Below are 19,706 nucleotides of genomic sequence, written 5' to 3' on the forward strand. Positions count from 1 at the left end.
AAATTAAGTAAAACATAACATTATATCCTTCTATATGGATATATAAAAATGTAGTTTATATTAAATATATATATGTATATTTTTTTTTTTTTTTTTCTACTCAAATAATGTAATAAAAAAAAAAATATATTATTATATATATATATTTCATATTTTTTGAACAATTTATTTTTATAATTACAAAAAAAATAAAAAAATAAATAAGTACCTGTTTTTTTTATTATTATATAAATAAACATAAAACTGATGACAACCTTGTGTGCGCAAAAAAAAAAAAATATATATAAATAAATATATATATATTTAATATATTTTTAAGGATTATTGTTATTATATACATATAGATCTCTTATTTTTGATTATATATATTATTATTATCTTTATAAAATAAACGAAAGAAATATTAAAAAGATTTTAAAATAACAAAAAAAAAAAAAAAAAATAATATAATATATATATATATATATATATATATATATATTTTTAAATTAAAGATCTTGAAACTTTTTTTTTTTTTTTTTTTTTTTTTTTTTCTTAAAAATAATTTTATACGTAAGTTGTATGTATTATGTATATATATATATATATATATATATATAATATAATGTAGTTTATAAAAAAACAATATAAATTAATAATATATATATATTTATATATATATTAATACGTTGATGTTTTTTTTTTTTTTTTTCTTTCTATATTTTAATTAAATTTTTTATAGAATTATTTATATATAATATATCTTTTAAAAATATTTATTTAAAATTGTTTTTTTATTCTTATTTACATGTTTATTTTTTTATTTATTAATTATTCATTTGTTTATTAGTTATTTATATTTATTTATTTATTTTTATTTTATTTTATTTTTTTTTTTTGTTAATAATATTATTATATTTATAATAAAAATATTATATATATTTCTTTATGAATTATATATATATATATATATATATATATAATGTAACAGTATATATATTATAAAATATCTTAAAAAAAAAAAAGAACAAAAAACAAAAAAATATATATATATATGTAATATATGTTAAATTCTAAAGAGAACGAAATAAATGGTAGCCCTTCAGATTCTCTAAATGGAGATGCAGAAAATGAGAATGAAAATGAAAGAAAATGTTTGTGGGTACCAGATGAAGAAGTAACTAATTGTTATAGTTGTAATGTTGTTTTCAATGTAAGAGTAAGAAAACATCATTGTAGAGCATGTGGGAATGTATTTTGTTCCAATTGTTCTGATAATAAAATAAAAATAAGTGAATATAGTTATTCTGAGAAGGTTAGAGTATGTGATCGTTGTTTTATGGAAAGATCTTCTCCTCAAACTTTATTATTACAAGAAGATTTAGGTGCTAGAAAACAAATAAATCAAGATTTAAAAAAAGCATTAAGTGAAAAGATGGCTATAGTAGAAAGATTTAAAACATTTTTAATTGAATTTGATAATGAAATTTTAAATAATACAGATAACACCGATGGTAATACTGATGTTATTTCTTTATTAAAAAGAGGAGAAAAAGGTTTAAAAACTTTAAATGAAAAAATTAAAAATTATGATTCAATTATTCAAGAACAAAAAAATGAATTAGAAAATTTGAAAATGGAAAAAGAACAAAAAATGGAATTAAATAAAATCTTAAATTTAAGAAATCATGAAATTCAACAGAAAAATATTAATATTAAAAATCTTATGAAAGAAAAAAATGAATTAGCACTCGTCAAAGAAGAATCAGAAGGTATTATTGAATCATATAAAAAACAAGTTGAGAAATTAATTATCAGATGTAATCAACTAGAATTAGAAAAAAAAACATATAATAAAAATGATCTAAATAATTTCTCTATGACAAATGCTAGTTCTACGTCATACAACCAAGGTTCTTTTAATTTACCGTCTAATGGTATGTCAGTATCATATACGATAGCTGATGGCCCCAACGAATATATGGACGATGAAAATTGTTGTAATAGATGTCAGAGACGAATGTGTTCTATTATGTAAACAGGTACAAATACAAGTACCTATATATATAAATATAAATATATATATAAATACATTTAATTAAAAAAATATATATTTGTATATTTATATATTTATATATTATAAATTAAACTTATAGTTTTTTAGAATAATAAGATTTATGTTTATAATTTTTTATATTTATTTTTTTGTTTTTTTTTATATAATTAATATGATTTTACTTCTTTGTTTTAGTTTCTTCTTTTTTTTTTTTTTTTTCCTTTTAAATATGTATACATATTATGATTCCGCCCATATAATAATAATAATAATATATATATATATTATATAAATATAATATTTGTATTATTACCACATAATAATACGAAAGAAATATATGATATATCTGTTTTTTTTTTTTTTTTTATACACATTGCTATATGTATATTAATTTATTTTATTTGTTTAAAATAAAGAAAAAGAGGAAAAATACGTATCCGTACATTTATATGATTTAATTATAAGAAGTAAAATAAATTTTTTATATATTATTTTTTTCTAAATCATTCTTTTCAAAATAATATATATGTTTTATATGCTAATTTTTTTTTTTTTTTTTATATATTATATTATATATATTTATTTTCGAAAACAACGTTGTCATTTATAATATTATATTATTTGATTTCATTTGATTTTATTTGTTTTCATATTTTTTTTTTTTTTTTTTTCTTTTTATAATGAAAAAGGGTAATATAATTTTTATGCATTTTATTTTTATATATGTTTTAAACTTTAAAAATTATGAAATAATATGAATAATATTATAAAGAAAAATTTTTAATTATACACACACACACATATATATATATATATATATATATATATGTAATAATTCATATTTATTGATTTACACATATGAATATAACACATTAAGGTTTCTTAATAATATATCACTTTAAAATATAAGATTTTGGTAATGGAGGTCTATATGTATATTTATCTACGATAACTAAATTATTAATATTATCACTATATATATCATTTGATGTTAAATTATTATTTAATGATATATGTTCAATTTTTTTATTTATGTTTATATGAGGATATGAATATTTCCATTCACCGTTTACAAATCCTTTTGCTGAAATATTATGTCTGATTTTTGTTTGATTAAGATATATATCTCCGATTAATTTACCTCTAAAAGGTCTCATACTATATTTGATATATTTAAGGTAAAAATAGGTATTGTTTTTAACTTCTTTGTCTACAATATAGTGAAAATCATTTATTTTAATGACCTTTTTATTTTCGTTATATTGATTTATTATATCATTGTGATTATTCATATTATTGTTAACATATTGGTCGATCGTATTTTCTTTTATATTATCATTTTCTTCGATGGTATTTTCTTTTACATCATCATTTCCTTCCATATTATCTTCTTCCTCATTTTCATCCTTTTTATTTTTTTTTAAAAAAAATTTATGACTGTTCAGGTAAATTGGATTCCAGAAAAGGCAGTTAATACCATTAAATGGTAAAGTATGACATGTTTCAAATAAATTTTTTCTACTTGGCTCTTTATTTGTAAATTCAGAAAAAAACTTTAAATTCAATTGTTCTATATCTACCCATCTTTTCTGATGTGTGTGCCAAGGATATTTATCTACACATGGCCAAAACGCTTGTCTAGTTCTTGAATCTCTTGCTCTATATGGAGATTTATACATACGAAAATACGGGTACATGATATTTTTATGTTTAAATTGTCTCCTATTAGGAGTTCCAATGGCACTTTTTATCCACCTATGTACCCGCTTACTTTCATCTTTATTTATTTTTATTGACGACATTGTTTATTTGAAAAGGCAATAACAAATGTGAATAAATTAATGAACAAATAAATAAATAAATATATATATATATATATATATGTATAAAATAGCTATTTACCAAAAAAAAAAAAAAAAAAAAAAAATATATATAATAAATAAAAGCTAGATAGCCATTATTATTATTATTATTATTGAAATAATAATTTTATCATTTTATTTCATTTGAGTACTAAAAAATTTAATTAGAAGGGAAAATTAATATATAATATATTAAAAAAACAACATATAACACCAAAAAAAAAAAAAAAAAAAAAAAAAATCATAAATACATAAAAATGACAAACATATTTAGATCAAAGAAAAAAAAAAGGATTAAAATATAGTATAGAAATAATTCCTTTTTTTTGGAACTCCATTTGTTAAATGATAAAAATTGAAATATAAATATATAAAATAATATGCAACATAAAAATAAAAAAAATAAAAAAAAATATATTTATTTATTTATTTGTTTACGTGTATATTTTGGTTATTATAAAAATGAAATGAATACAGAGAACACATCATTTGTACCCGTTTATTTTCTCTTATTATTGTTTAGTAGTAAAAAGTATATAATCATATATAAATACCAAAAATATTCGTTTTCTTTTTATTTTTTTTTAATTAATATGATTGAATATTATATAAAACATTATTATAGTTATTTTATTAGTATTAATTATAACTCATAATTAAATTTTATTAATTTCGTAATAAATATATATTGATACAACTACTTTTATTGAGGAATTATATAAAGAATATATATATCATAAAAATAATCCTAGCACATTTCTACAATAAATATATATATATATATATATATATATATATATATATCGAATAAATAAGAAAATTATACACATATATTTTAAACCAATAAAGTGTAAAAAAATAAATAAATTTTTTTTTTGAGGTACTTCATAAATATTACATAAACATTACACATATATATATATATATATATATATATATATATATATATATATTATGTGTCAACTGATCTATATCATATAATATTATGTTTTTTATATATTTTTTTAAAGAATGATAATACAGAATTTAATAAAAATATTAATAAATTCTTTTTATCTTATTTTTTGTTTTTATATAAAAAGTTTATTAATAAATTATATCCTTATAATTATATTAATTCATATAGACAATATTTATTCATGAAAATGAAAAAATTTACTACTACTTATTAAAAAAAAAAAAAAAAAAAAAAGAAAAGAAAAGAAAAAGGAAAGGGTACAACACTATTATATTATATATATATATATATATATATACATATACATAGTACATTCTACAACTCATGTATGAGCTTGAAAATTCAAAGGATCATATTATCTTAAAAACATCTATATATTTTCATATGGATCCATTTTCTTAATTATTTTTTTCTTGTTTAGCTTTTAATTTTAATTCTTTCTTTTTCTTTTGAATTCCTTTTAAGCAGTATTTCTGATTTCTAAAAAAGTTTGGATCCAACTAAAAAAAAAAAAAAAAAAAAAAAAAATATACATATATATATAATCACATTTTATATATCATTATTATAACAACACATTGATATTATTATATATATGTGGTAAAAAAATAAGGTTATATAAGTATCGTTCATATAAATGTATAAACATGTTTATCTTTAAAATAAAACAAATAAATTATAGGACATATTTTTTATATAAATAATCTTACTCCTTTGCGTGACATGAATTTATGTTTCTTAGGTTTCTTTATTCCATTCTTATGAGCTTTTCGGTTCTATAGATAATAATGAAAAAAAAAATATATATATATAAATATATATATATAGAATATTATATGTTTATAATATGAAGGTCATCAAACCAATTGTGATACATTTTGCAATAAGGGATATATATATATAATTGTAAGCATATAAGATAAGTGTTATATATATATATATATTTACATATCTATATATTATATGGATACATTTTATATACAAATACCAATATATATAACATAAAAAAAAAAAATATTCACAACTAATATATTAATAATAACACAAGAGAAAAAAAATATATAATAATAAAATATAATATAACATATATAAATAATATATATATTATTTTTATAATTACTTGATTATGATTCGTGTGATTTTTTGACTTGGCCATTTTAAGTATATTTTCAAATTTTTTTTTTTTTTAAATAAAATAAATTAAATAATATTTTATTATATCAAAATAATTTTTTGCTTTTAAAAATTATATTTATATTAAGGAATAAAAAACTTCCTTTTTACTTAAAATTTGATAAAAAAAAAAGAAATTTTTTTTATTTGATTTATAAAAATCTCTAATTTAAAAATGAATTCATAAAATAGTAAAAAAAATAATTTTTTTTTTTTTTCTTATTATAAAACATATTATTATATAATAATATATATTAATATAATAATAATATATGTAATAATATTAATATGGGAAATATAATTATATATAAATAATAAAATAAATATAATTTAATTATACATTATACTTTATATTTATATTGTATACCTATATAAATTTTTATATAACATGAATAAATATAACCTTTTTCAGTAATATATTTATTATTCATGTTAATAGATATATAATGTTATATATATATAAATATATATATATATAATTTTAATTTTATGTATATACTTCTAATACTATTTTGCACTTTAATCCCTTCTAAAAAAATTATGAATCAAATTATATATATATATATATATATAATAAAGTATACATATAAATATTCTATGTAATATGTATATTATAATACAAAGAATAATATTATTATATAATATATATATATAATATATTTAAGGTATATTCTATTAAGCCTTATAAAATTATAAGTATAATTTTATATATAAAATATTTATTACCCAAGTTTAATTAAATATATTATATATATATATATATATATATAATATATATTTCTTATATATAATGGTTAAAAAAAAAGAATAAGTAATGAAGATTTTTTTTAAATTAAAAATGTAACATATGAGGTCAGTGTATGCATTATAAAGAATATAATATATGTACATTATATATTTATTATATATATATATAATATATATACAAAACAACAAGTGAATGAAAATATATTAAATATATTTTTTATATAATATTTTAATCAATCCTTATCTCCTTTTAATGTTTTAAAATAATAATATTTTATTTCCTGTAAAAATTAATAAAGATAATTTTACAAAAAAAAATATATATTTTTTTCCTTTTAAGTGTAAAATCAAAAAAATATAAAAAGAATTAATTTTATTAATTCTTTATATATATATATATATTATAATTTTTTATATGTATTCATATTTGTAAAAGTTCTTACGTTCCTATATATATTAATTATTTAAAATATTAAAACAAAAAAAAAAAAAAATGGCAAAGAATGATATTTGGACACCTTTAGAGTCCAATCCTGATTCTTTATATTTATATTCTTGTAAACTTGGACAGTCAAAATTAAAATTTGTTGACATCTATGGTTTTAATAATGATTTATTGGATATGGTTAAATAAATAAATATATATATATATATATATATATATATATATATAGAAATATACACAAACTAAATATTATGTATTAAATATATAACATAATAATTATTGATAGTTTCTATTTTAATATCACCAATTTAAAATATATTATATATATATATATATATATATATATGTATATTTGTTCCTTATTTAACAGATTCCACAACCTGTTCACGCGGTTATTTTTTTATATCCTTTAAATAATAATATAGTAATTATTATAAACTTTCATTTATTATATAAGTATCATACAATGTTCATTATATTTTATTTATTTATTTATTAATTCCTGATTTTTTTTTTTTTTTTTTTTTTTTTTTTTTTTTTTTTTTGTATATAACATTTATTTATATTTTTGAAAGGTTTCTGAAAACAGTACCATTAGTACCATTGACAACCAAAATTCGAAAGAAAATTTTGATAACGTCTGGTTTATAAAACAAGTAAAAATAAATTAATTATAATATGTAATGTGAATAAAATAATGTTCATTTTGTATGTTTTAACAATATTATATGTAAAGAAATAAGTATATATAATATATATATAATTTTGTTTTTTATTTTTAAGTACATTCCAAACTCCTGTGGAACAATAGCCTTGCTACATTTATACGGAAATTTAAGGAATAAATTCAAACTAGGTAAATTTATATATATATATATATATATATATATATATATATATATATATATATAACATATATATATACACACACACATATATATATATATATATATATATATATATTTATTTATTTATTTTTTAAGATAAGGATTCTGTTTTGGAGGATTTTTTTAATAAAGTCAATGAGATGTCTGCCGAAAAAAGAGGACAGGTTTTTTTTTTTTTTTTTTTTTTTTAAATATATTATAAAATGGTTGAATAGCTATTTGATAATAATTACATAAATACATAATTATTTTATTTTTAATTTTTTTTTTTTTTTATTTGAAGGAATTGAAAAATAACAAAAACATCGAAAATTTACACCACGAATTTTGTGGACAAGTCGAGAATAGGGAAGATATTTTGGATGTAACTATTTAAATATAGCAACATATAATAAGGAAAAAATATATCAAAATATAAATATATATATATATTTTTTTTTTTTCATATTTTTAGGTTGATACACATTTTATTGTTTTTGTGCAAGTTGAAGGAAAGCTCATTGAATTGGTATGCTGAAATTATTTTTGTAATAAAAACAAATATATGTATCTTTATTATGCCATATATATATATATATATTTTATTTTTTAAAGGATGGAAGGAAGGATCATCCTACTTTTCACTGTTTTACTAATGGAGATAATTTCTTATATGTAAGCAAAATAATTTAATAATATATTATTTGTTTTTTTTCTTTTAATATAATAATAATATAAAATTATTTTATTTATTTTAGGATACTGGAAAAATAATACAAGATAAGTTTATTGAAAAATGTAAAGATGATTTAAGATTTTCTGCATTGGCAGTAATACCCAACGATAACTTTGATATTATATGAAAAAAAAAAAAAAAAAAAAAAAAAAATTATAATAATAATTAATTAATTAATATAATATTTTTTCATAATTATATATTTAATTTATATAAACTAGTATGATATTTATTTTATTATTTTTTTTTTTTTACACATTTTTGTGTTATTTTTTTTTTTTGTAAATATTAAATAAATCAAAAAATTAAGATGAGCAAATTTGTATAACACATGTGTATGTATTTTTATATAAATAATGTTTATTATAATGTGATCATTTTTTTTATATATATATATTAATATATAAAATGTATAAAAATTATGCTATATCTGAGGATATATATTTACAGTATATATATTTTTTTTTTTTTTTTTTTTAAAAAGGTATGAAAACTACGTAATATTGAATAATTACATAACCGCAATTTTTCATATGTTTGGAAAGAAAAAAAAAAATATATATTGATATATTAAGATTAACACTAAGGAACTTAAAATAGAATCTTATGAAAATTTATATTTTTTATTTTCCTATAATTTGTGTAAGAAATATTAAAAATTAAAATTAAAACTTTTTTTTCTTTTTCTTTTTTTATATTTTTTTTTTTTTTTTTTTTATTCATATATTATTACAATGTAAACATATGCAAAGTCCTAAATAAGAAATAATAAATTATTATCATAAATTTATATATGTACGTATTACATACACATATACGCTTATTCCTTGATATCTATTTGTGCATATAATTTAATTTACAAAAAAGTAAAAATAGAATATATTAATATTTTTATTCTTTTAACATTTATTTATTTTATTTATAAATATAATTTTTTTTTTTTTTTTTTTTTTTTTTTTTTTGCATTAAAGTTTAAAAAATAATATAGTTTAAAATTATATTATTATTGTTATCTTTTAAAAAGAAAAAAGAAAAAAGTTTCCTGATATTACAAGAACAACTAATATTTTATATCTATTTTAATAGTATAAATATATATATATATATATATATGTATATTTATATAATATGTGTAAATTTTTTCATAGACATTTTATCTAAAGTATTTCATGAATTTTATTATATTTCTATCTTTAAGCATATTTTTTTTCTTTATTATTTTATGTTCCATTTATATACTGAGAAGATAAGAACAATATATTTTAAGAACATAACATAATGTAAAAAAAGAGGTATACACATATATAAATATATATATATATATATATATATATATACATGTATATTTATATATATTAAAAAATAGAACACTAATTAAAGAAATATATAATTATATCTTATGAAGAAATAAATGTGTATATATCTTAGTATCATATTTATAATACATATATATATATATATAAAGAATATATAAGTATATAAAAAATTAAATTAAAACCTACTTTAAATTATATATATATATATATATATATATATATATATATATTATACTTGAGTGTGTAAAAATTATTACTTACATATTAGTATTGAAGCCTTAAAAAAAGTAAATAAAGAAAAAAATAAAAACTTATATACGTTATATGAATAAGCTACAAACCTAAAAAAATAAGAGTATCTATACTACACGTATATTTGTTTATATATATAAAACAGTAGTAGTATATATATATTTATATATATATATAAATAGTGGTAATATATTTTTTATACATTTTGGTGTGTAATATTTTTATTTCCTTAAAAATACAATACATATGATTATTTTTGTTCTAATATTTCAAAAACACATAATACATTTTTATTAGGCATTATTTATCTGGGTGACTAATACATATAAAATAAAGCATATATATGTTATATATATATATATATATATATATATATACATGTATTTATATATTTATATAATTATATATTTTATTATTATTATTTTTTTTTACTATATTCTTTTAATATTGTACTATTTTTTTCCTTGTATCTTTTATATATTTATTATTATATTTTTATTTTAGTACGTTTTCTAGTATTTTATATTTAGCATAAGAACATGAATATATAATAAGTTTTTTTAGCATATATATTTATATTTTAATTTTTTATTATAATTTAAATATGATAATAGTTGTATTTAATAATTATGTGTAAAAAAAAAAAAAAAAATTATTTTATATATATACATATATATATATTTTATCCTATGAAATTGTTCTATTTTCACCTAAATAGTGCTTCATATAAGTATATTCGTCTTAATATATCCTTAATAATATTCTTACATAGTTAGAAAAAAAAATTAAAAAACAAAAAAAAAAAAAAAAAAAGAGAAACAATAAATATAAATAAAGTTATATATATATTTGTATTTTTATATATTTATATATTTTTTTCTTTTTATTTTTATTTTCCTTTTCCTTGTTTTTTTTTTTTTTTTTTTTTTTTTTTGCTTACTTTTTTAAAAGCATAAAGTAGTTTATAAGAATATATAATTTGTGCATATTAATAATTAGATAGATACATATTTAATCCTTAAAATTTTATAATAATATATATATATGTATAGAAAATATTTATATGATTTCATAAATAGTTGTGTAATATATAATTATAACACAGTTGATACATTATTTTGAAGGATATAAAAAAAAACGTATCGAGATATTACGAGTAAAATATTTATTATTATATTACCTAGTGCATACATATAATTATTTTATATATATATATATATATATATATATACGATTATATTGATTTAGTCTAATCAAAAAATATTACATATTGATAGTACAACAATTTTTTCCAACAAAATAAAATATATATATATATATTTATTTATTTATTTTTATATGTGTGTGTACATATTTTTTATTAACCTGACCTAGTACATATAATATAAAAATTTTTTTTTTTTTTTTTTTTTTATATATATATATATATATATATTTTTTCTCTTTCTGAAAAGAAAGTATGCTTTATTATTCCTTTTAATAAAATGATAGACAAAAATATTAATGAAAGTAGTTCTAATAATTCCTTGGAAAGACAAAAGAGTATATCATATATACGTAAAGAGATTAATGATATTATGCACCCTTCAAATATATATCCATCTAATTCTATCCCCTATGAAAAATATAATGATGAATATTCTTTTGTTCGTACCATGGATCGAACTAAGGGTTCTATTAAAAATGGTTCTTCTCATATTGAGATGCATGAAGAGCGTTATATAATGGCTTGCTTAAATGAAGATATGGATGAAGAAACCAAGAAAAAAATGAATATTTATAAGAATAATTATATTAATATAGAAGGAGAAAAGATATACCAAAAATGTAGTGTAGAACGATATAATAACTTATATAATAAAGAAAGTAATGTTCAACAAAATATGGGAATACATCAATTACAATATGATCATGATAATAATAATAATAATAAAAATGATAATTCTATCATTAGAGAATATCATATTGTAAATGATAATATAAACAATAATCTTATGAGTGTGAACAATCAAGAGGAATTCTTAAGAAATATTAATAAAGAATTAGAACAATTAAATGATACTAACAAAAATACAAAATATAATGAAAAATTTTCTGCAGAAAATTTTTTCTCATTAATACAGACTTTTAAAAATAACATACGTAAGGAAAAAATCTTGAATGCATATAATGAAAAAATGGATAAAGATAATGAAGAATATTTAGATGACAATATAGACATGGAGAATAAATTAAAAAGGAGAGAACAAAAATATATAGATAAAGAACAAGGCTACATATATGATAATAACAACAATAATAATAATAATAATAATAATAATAATAATAATAATAATGTGGTAAAGACTAAAGGTTGTCGAACAAGAGGAAGAAGAAAAAGAAAAAATATGAATGAATCCAATGATAATATAAATAAAGAATCAAGAATATACGAAGAAGATAATATAAGTTGCAGAAAAAATTATAATATAAATGAAAAAAATATTATGTTGAATGAAAAATATAATGAGAACACATTTAATTGTGAAATCATTAAAAATAATACAAATAATATAAATATATATAATTCTAATGCTAATAATTTTAAAAGTATAAAAAATGAAGGGAGGGAAGAAAAAAATAATAATATATTATCAAAAAAAAGAAAAATTATATCTTTTAATAATATTAATGTAGATGAAAATAATCCAATATTTAATTCATATGAAAATAATATATCTCTTAATAAAAATGTAGAAAAAGATAAAATCATAAATATACATCAGAATAATATATCACATAATCAAGAAGGAATAAATAAAACAAATAATCAATATATAAAAGAAGCTTGCTATAAAAGAAACAATAACACATATGTAAGTGAATATATAAGTAAAGAGGTTCTTTATAATTTTATTAAAAATATGAATAAAGTCTCTAAGAATGCGAAACAACTGGATTCTTCATGTAATGAAATGTTTGAAGGGGAAGAAATAAATGATTTGTCCAAATGTAATAAAAGAAAAGTGTCAAAGAATAAAACAGACATTCAACATATAAACAATAATAATAATAATAATATTAATAACAGTTGTGATAATAATATATATAAGGATTCATTTCAATATTATTCATCTATATATGATAAGAACAAAAGAGCTTATACACAGAACGATGACAATACTACTATTTGTTCAAAAGAAAATCTTCTATTTTATCAACACAATAATGATAATAATTTAAAAAATATAAACAATAATATATATAATAATGATGTAAATATTAATAATAGAAATATATATAACAATAAATATTATGAAAATTATAATTATATAAATACATGTAATAATATTATGAACACATATAGAAATAATGATATACATGAAGACAAAAATACACAATATAAGAAACGAAAAGAATATATAAATAATTCTAATGCTACAGATAATAGTATGAATTCTTCTCCCTTTGATGCACATTTAAAATATATAATTAATAATTATATGAAAAAAAGTACACATAATTTTAATTTTTTGAATGAAATTTTGGAAGATAATAAAAATAAAAGGACAATTACTAATAATGCAGAAAAAGAGCATAATCATGATAAAATTATAAATAATAATAATATAAATAATAATATAAATAATAATAATAATAATAATAACAATCGTTATAATAGTAATAGTTATAAAATATTCAATGGACCAACTACAGATAACAATATTATTTGTAATTTTATATCAAATATAAAATTAATGGAGAAGGAAAAAGAAAAAGAATGTGAAAGAGAATATAATAAGATTATGAATAATAATTCTAATGTAGGAACAAATAGCTTTGATGTGAATAATAATAGAAGCAGTAATAATAATTTGAATAGATCAGATGTTGAAAAATATATTTATGATATTTTAAACAAATTTAATCATACACATTATAATGAACTATATAAAGAAAATTATGTGTATGAAAAAGATTGTATACAAAATGATATGACAAAAAATGTAAAAGGAAATTATGATTCTTTATACTCCTTTTTAAATGATCCATCCAAAATGAATGAAACAGATAATAAAGAAATGTCACGTATAGTTTCGAGCTATTTAAATATTCGAGAAAATATAAAATTAAAAAGGTTATTAAGTAAATCAAATAGTAGTAAAGATATAAACAATATTAGGTATGATTTAGAAAATAAGGAAAAGGAATATATGCATAATGATTCTAACAATGTTATAGTAATGAATAAAATGATGAATATATTAAATTGTAATGAAAATGAAAATAATAATATAAAAAATATATATAGTATACAAGATAATTTACATAATTTATATAATAATATTGATTATTTACATAATGATGATAATTATAATAAAATAACAGAATATAATTTAAAGCATATGTATAATGAGTATATTATTAATATGTATGGAAATCAAAAAAAAAATGATTATATTAGAATGATAGAAAATTCTTCTTTCGGACCTGCTGAATATGATAATAATTTCTCAAATTATAAATTATGTGAAGGAATATTAAATAATTTTCTTAATAATAAATCAATAAATTTAGATGAAAAAATTCAGCTACAAGATATTATGGATATATTAGAAAAATATAATGATTATTTAAAATTAAGAAATTATATTATTCCAAAAAATATTTATATTAATTGGTGTGATAATAAAAATGATAATGTTGATTCATCTGTTTATAATCCAAACACAAATTTTAAGACATCTAAGCATATCTCACAAAATTATAATTCATATGAAATAAACATTCTAGAAAATATTAGAAATGATCATGTATTAAGAAATTATCTTTTGTATAATGAACCCTTTTGTAATTATCATAAGTTACAAATAAAGAGATTGAATTATTTATCATTAAATGATATTAATATGAAGACTGTGCGTGATTTGGATCTTGTTGGATGTAAAGATGCAAACTGTTTTTTTCATGCATATCTTGTAACTGCTTGTAATGGAAGAAAATCCATCCATTTGAATAATAATTATATTAATTCTTCTAATATTGAAAGTGCTAACAGTGGTAAGTGTGGTAATAATAATTTCAGTTGTGAGGAAATAAATGATAATTATTTGAAGAATAATAAATTAAATTATCAATTAAAAGATCAACTAAAAGATCAAATAAATGACCAAATAAATGACCAAATAAATGACCAATTAAATGACCAATTGAATGACCAATTAAATAACCAATTAAATAACCAATTAAATGACCAATTAAATGACCAATTAAATGACCACTTGAATGACCAATTAAATGACCACTTGAATGACCAATTAAATAATAAGGTTAATCATATTAATAAACAGAATAATACCTATTATAATTCATTTAAGGGAACCATAGAAAAATTTACAAATGTAGAACAAGAAGAATGCTTACTAAAACAATGCATTAATTCTTTCAAATTTAAGAATAATAAAAATATGAAACCAAATGAAGTATTATTAGATGCTCAACAATCATTTAATGAGTCCAATAATTATTTAGAAAAACAAGCATGCTTATCAAATGATAAAGAATATAACAGTTGTTATATAAATAGTCATAAAAACAAAAATACACCCATTAAAGATATCAGAAAGAACCGTAATGTTAATAATCATACATTACATATTAAAAATAAGACAGGCAATCTTGAAAATAATGAACAAATAGAATGTATTAAAGAAAAAAAAATTAAAAATATAGTAGAAATACTTAATCCATTAAATCTATTTAATGATTCAAGAATACCAAATGATTATATTAATCAAAAACAAATAAACAAAAATAAAAATAATAATTATAGAAGAGCTTCTAGCAATTTTGTAAATAATCATAACAGTAGAAGAAGAAATATACTTCCTTTTCATATGGACAATCAAGAATTATCTAGAACATCCACCACAGCATCTGTAAGTTATAAAGAACGTTTACTACAAAATGTTCAAAACAATAAAAATAGTAGAATTTTGAATACACCAAATAAAAGAGAAAATGATATACTTAGACAGGATCAATGGGAATATATAGAAACAATTAAAGACTATCTATATGCTACATATTTAAAAGAACAGCATAATGAAAACAAAAATATTTTAAAGGATTCATAAAAATTGAAGAAATACAAATGGAATAGTAGGTTAAAATGATACTTAAGTCAATCAAAAGGTAAAACGATCGGATGATAAAAAAATGACATGTTGTTACATCATAAATCAATATATTATATAAAAAAAAAAAATAAAAATAAAATAAAGTTATACCTTTTGTTTACCATTATTTCACTTCAAATTTTTTTTTATTACAATATATATGTATATATTTAAAGAAATAATATGATCCATTTTGTTTTTATTTTTACCTTTTGAGTTACATTAATATGTATTTATTATATTTTCTTTATATTTATATATATATATATATATATATATATATATATATATGTATATATTTCTTTCAATTTTTATAGAAAAAAAAAAATTAATTTTATACTTTTAAGAATGATATTATAATATTTAAAAAACATATAAAAAAATTAATTTAAGAACATTACAAAGTATTAATATATATATATATATATATATTATACTTATAAACATCAATTGTTGTGCGTCAAAAACGTTAATGATTATTATACACGTTATTATATATTTCTTAATATTAAATTATTTTTAAAATGTTATAATATTATATACCTAATCGTGCACAATGGTACATTTGTCAAGGGCAATTGAAAATTTTTATAAAAAATTATTCTATAAAAATGTAAAGATTTTATATTTTTTTATGGGTTTGTGTTTAGAAATATTTTATTCTATTTTTGTATAGTTAGGTCAATATAAAAAAGACACGTTTGAAACATAAAAAATGTAATTATGTAGAGCTTTTATGTATATACGAGTATTTTATTTTAATAAATAAATAAATATATATATAGAATAATATATTCACAATATATACATATATATTTATTTATTTACTTATTAGACCCTTACTTTCAATAAGATATGCAATATAAATAAATTGGTACAATTATATAATAATTTATTCATTTTTATATTATATTACGTCTTACTATAATATGTGTTGCACATACTTTTTCTTCTTATTTTCTTTTAATATATATATATATATATATAATATGTTATTTGTAAATTTTATATGAGGTAAACTAGCTTAAATAACATATAAGATAATAATTATAATTCTATATATTAAACAAAAGAAAAGAAAAAATGTTATGTTTCATAAAATATATTTTTATATTATATAGAAAAGTGAAACACAAACATATATAAAAAAAAACAAAATAAATATTATTTTATAGTTTATTTTGTTTATGGTGCATTTTATGTAAATATATTTATATTTTATTATTATTTATCATGTTTTTTCTTTTTCTGAATATATATAAATTTATAAAAGTGTATGTATTATAAAAAAAACAACATATAAATATTAATTTTTAACCTACATATATATAATATATATATATAAATAACATTATATAATATTTAAGTAAATATATACATTTAACAATGTATAAATATTATACATATATATAAATATACACTATAATATATATTAAACATGTTTATATATATATATATATATATATATTTTTTTTTTTTTTTTTTTTTTTTTTTTTTTGGCTGTTTATAATTACAACACTAATTCTGAACAGTACAGGTTTTTCAGATAAGTGTATTTTGTGATTTTTTTCTTTTTATATATTGGTGTAACAAATAAACAAAATTCGTGCAAACATTATTTATATATGTAAAATATAAAATAGAATTTTTTCATTTTACACCCAATTTTCCATTTTATTATACATATATAATATATATATATAAATATATGTTTTTTTTTTTTTTTTTTTTTTTTTTTTTTTTCCTTTTATTAATATATATATATATATATTTATTTATTTTTCATTTTTTTTTACCTTTGTGCTTACATCTGTTTAAGTAAAAAAATTTCATGCACATTATTACAAACTTATAGTTTTCTCTAAAACATTTTAAATTTCCATAACCGAAAAGGAAAAAACAAATAAAAAAAAAAAAAAAAAAAAAAAAAAAACATATATTTATATATATATATATATATATATATATATATATATATATATAAATAGAAAAAACAAGTTTTTTTACTTTTTTTTTTTTTTTTTATTTTTATTTATTTATAATTTTGTAGAGATTATTTTTAATTTTGTGGTTTTTTCCCTTTTTTTTTTTTTCATTCTTATTTGTTATAATTTTTTATTTATATTACGCCTTTCATTTGTTATAATTTAATGTGTAACTTTGGTTATATATATATATATATATATATATATATAATTTATAAGAAATATATTGAAAAAGTTTTATGTTTAAGTCTGAATATTACCATAATAAAAAATTATAAAATATATTAATTATTATATATTTTTTTTATTTCCTTGTTTTAAATTTTACACATTTTAAAAATTTAAATAGGATATATTTAATATATATCTATTTATTATAATAATAATAATTATTATTATATTTTTATAAATATACAGATTTTTTATTTTCTTTCTTTCTTAATAATTTTTTTTTTTTTTTTTTTTTTTTTTTTGATTAATAATTTTCAAGATGGGAAATTTATGTTGTAGTAATAATGATATAAAAAACAGTAAATCAAATATAGATATATTTCAGGACAATGAGATATATGGAGATAATGAAAATTGGACATTAGAAAATTGGATAAATAAATACAAGAGTGGAAATAGTATAAAGGTTGCATTTCCTGATGGTAATGAAATTCAATGTAATTTTAAGATTTTTTTCAAAGAAAAATATTTTGAATTATCTTTAGATAACAAAGTACGAGTAATAAAATTTAATGATATAAATTGTATACTTCATAGAAATAGTTGTGAAACATTATTAGAATCTGAACAAAATTTATTAAAATCTCCTAAAGTTATAGGTATTCGTTTAATAAGTACACTTAAGGCTATAGCATTTTCTATGGACAGTCCAGGAGAAGCAAGAATCTTTAACGATTTCTTACAAAAATATTGTTTGAATGCATAAAGGAAGAAAAAAAAAAAAAAAAAAAAAAAAAAAAAAAAAAAAAGAACAGACAACATATATTATTATATAATATTCAAAATAGATACATAACAATAAAGAAAAAATCATTTAAATATTATTTTCATCAAATTAAATTAAAATTATACCTGTATTTTAAAAAAGGAGAATAAATTTTTTTTTTTTTTTTTTTTTTGTTGTTGTCAAAAATAATTGTGTGTGGTGAGTGCAAAATTTGG

General features: G+C 16.4%; 6 protein-coding genes across 6 annotated transcripts; 4 read left to right on the forward strand and 2 right to left on the reverse strand.

Moving 5' to 3' along the window:
• Positions 1-1,042: 1,042 nt before the first annotated feature.
• Positions 1,043-2,017, forward strand: PADL01_1460100 (FYVE and coiled-coil domain-containing protein; the record flags this gene model as incomplete). The annotated part of the gene is made up of 1 exon (XM_028684900.1): positions 1,043-2,017. The coding sequence occupies one exon, from the start codon at positions 1,043-1,045 to the stop codon at positions 2,015-2,017; it is 975 nt and encodes a 324-aa protein (XP_028540932.1).
• Positions 2,018-2,928: 911 nt separating this feature from the next.
• On the reverse strand, positions 2,929-3,837 carry PADL01_1460200 (conserved Plasmodium protein, unknown function; the record flags this gene model as incomplete). Its single annotated transcript, XM_028684901.1, has 1 exon — positions 2,929-3,837. The coding sequence occupies one exon, from the start codon at positions 3,835-3,837 to the stop codon at positions 2,929-2,931; it is 909 nt and encodes a 302-aa protein (XP_028540933.1).
• A 1,416-nt stretch (positions 3,838-5,253) lies between these two features.
• PADL01_1460300 (60S ribosomal protein L29, putative) lies at positions 5,254-6,011 on the reverse strand (the record flags this gene model as incomplete). Its single annotated transcript, XM_028684902.1, has 3 exons — positions 5,254-5,355; positions 5,566-5,631; positions 5,976-6,011. The coding sequence occupies 3 exons, from the start codon at positions 6,009-6,011 to the stop codon at positions 5,254-5,256; spliced, it is 204 nt and encodes a 67-aa protein (XP_028540934.1).
• Positions 6,012-7,268: 1,257 nt separating this feature from the next.
• Positions 7,269-8,949, forward strand: PADL01_1460400 (ubiquitin carboxyl-terminal hydrolase isozyme L3, putative; the record flags this gene model as incomplete). The annotated part of the gene is made up of 9 exons (XM_028684904.1): positions 7,269-7,400; positions 7,591-7,644; positions 7,796-7,876; positions 8,004-8,076; positions 8,204-8,271; positions 8,391-8,471; positions 8,562-8,615; positions 8,702-8,761; positions 8,845-8,949. 9 exons carry the CDS (start codon positions 7,269-7,271, stop codon positions 8,947-8,949), a joined length of 708 nt encoding a protein of 235 aa, XP_028540935.1.
• A 2,925-nt stretch (positions 8,950-11,874) lies between these two features.
• On the forward strand, positions 11,875-16,506 carry PADL01_1460500 (conserved Plasmodium protein, unknown function; the record flags this gene model as incomplete). The annotated part of the gene is made up of 1 exon (XM_028684905.1): positions 11,875-16,506. One exon carries the CDS (start codon positions 11,875-11,877, stop codon positions 16,504-16,506), a length of 4,632 nt encoding a protein of 1,543 aa, XP_028540936.1.
• A 2,517-nt stretch (positions 16,507-19,023) lies between these two features.
• PADL01_1460600 (inner membrane complex sub-compartment protein 3) lies at positions 19,024-19,470 on the forward strand (the record flags this gene model as incomplete). The annotated part of the gene is made up of 1 exon (XM_028684906.1): positions 19,024-19,470. The coding sequence occupies one exon, from the start codon at positions 19,024-19,026 to the stop codon at positions 19,468-19,470; it is 447 nt and encodes a 148-aa protein (XP_028540937.1).
• Positions 19,471-19,706: the final 236 nt, after the last annotated feature.

This window comes from Plasmodium sp. gorilla clade G2 (assembly GCF_900097015.1).
Source record: "Plasmodium sp. gorilla clade G2 genome assembly, chromosome: 14".
Classification (NCBI taxonomy): Eukaryota; Apicomplexa; class Aconoidasida; order Haemosporida; family Plasmodiidae; genus Plasmodium; species Plasmodium adleri (nom. inval.).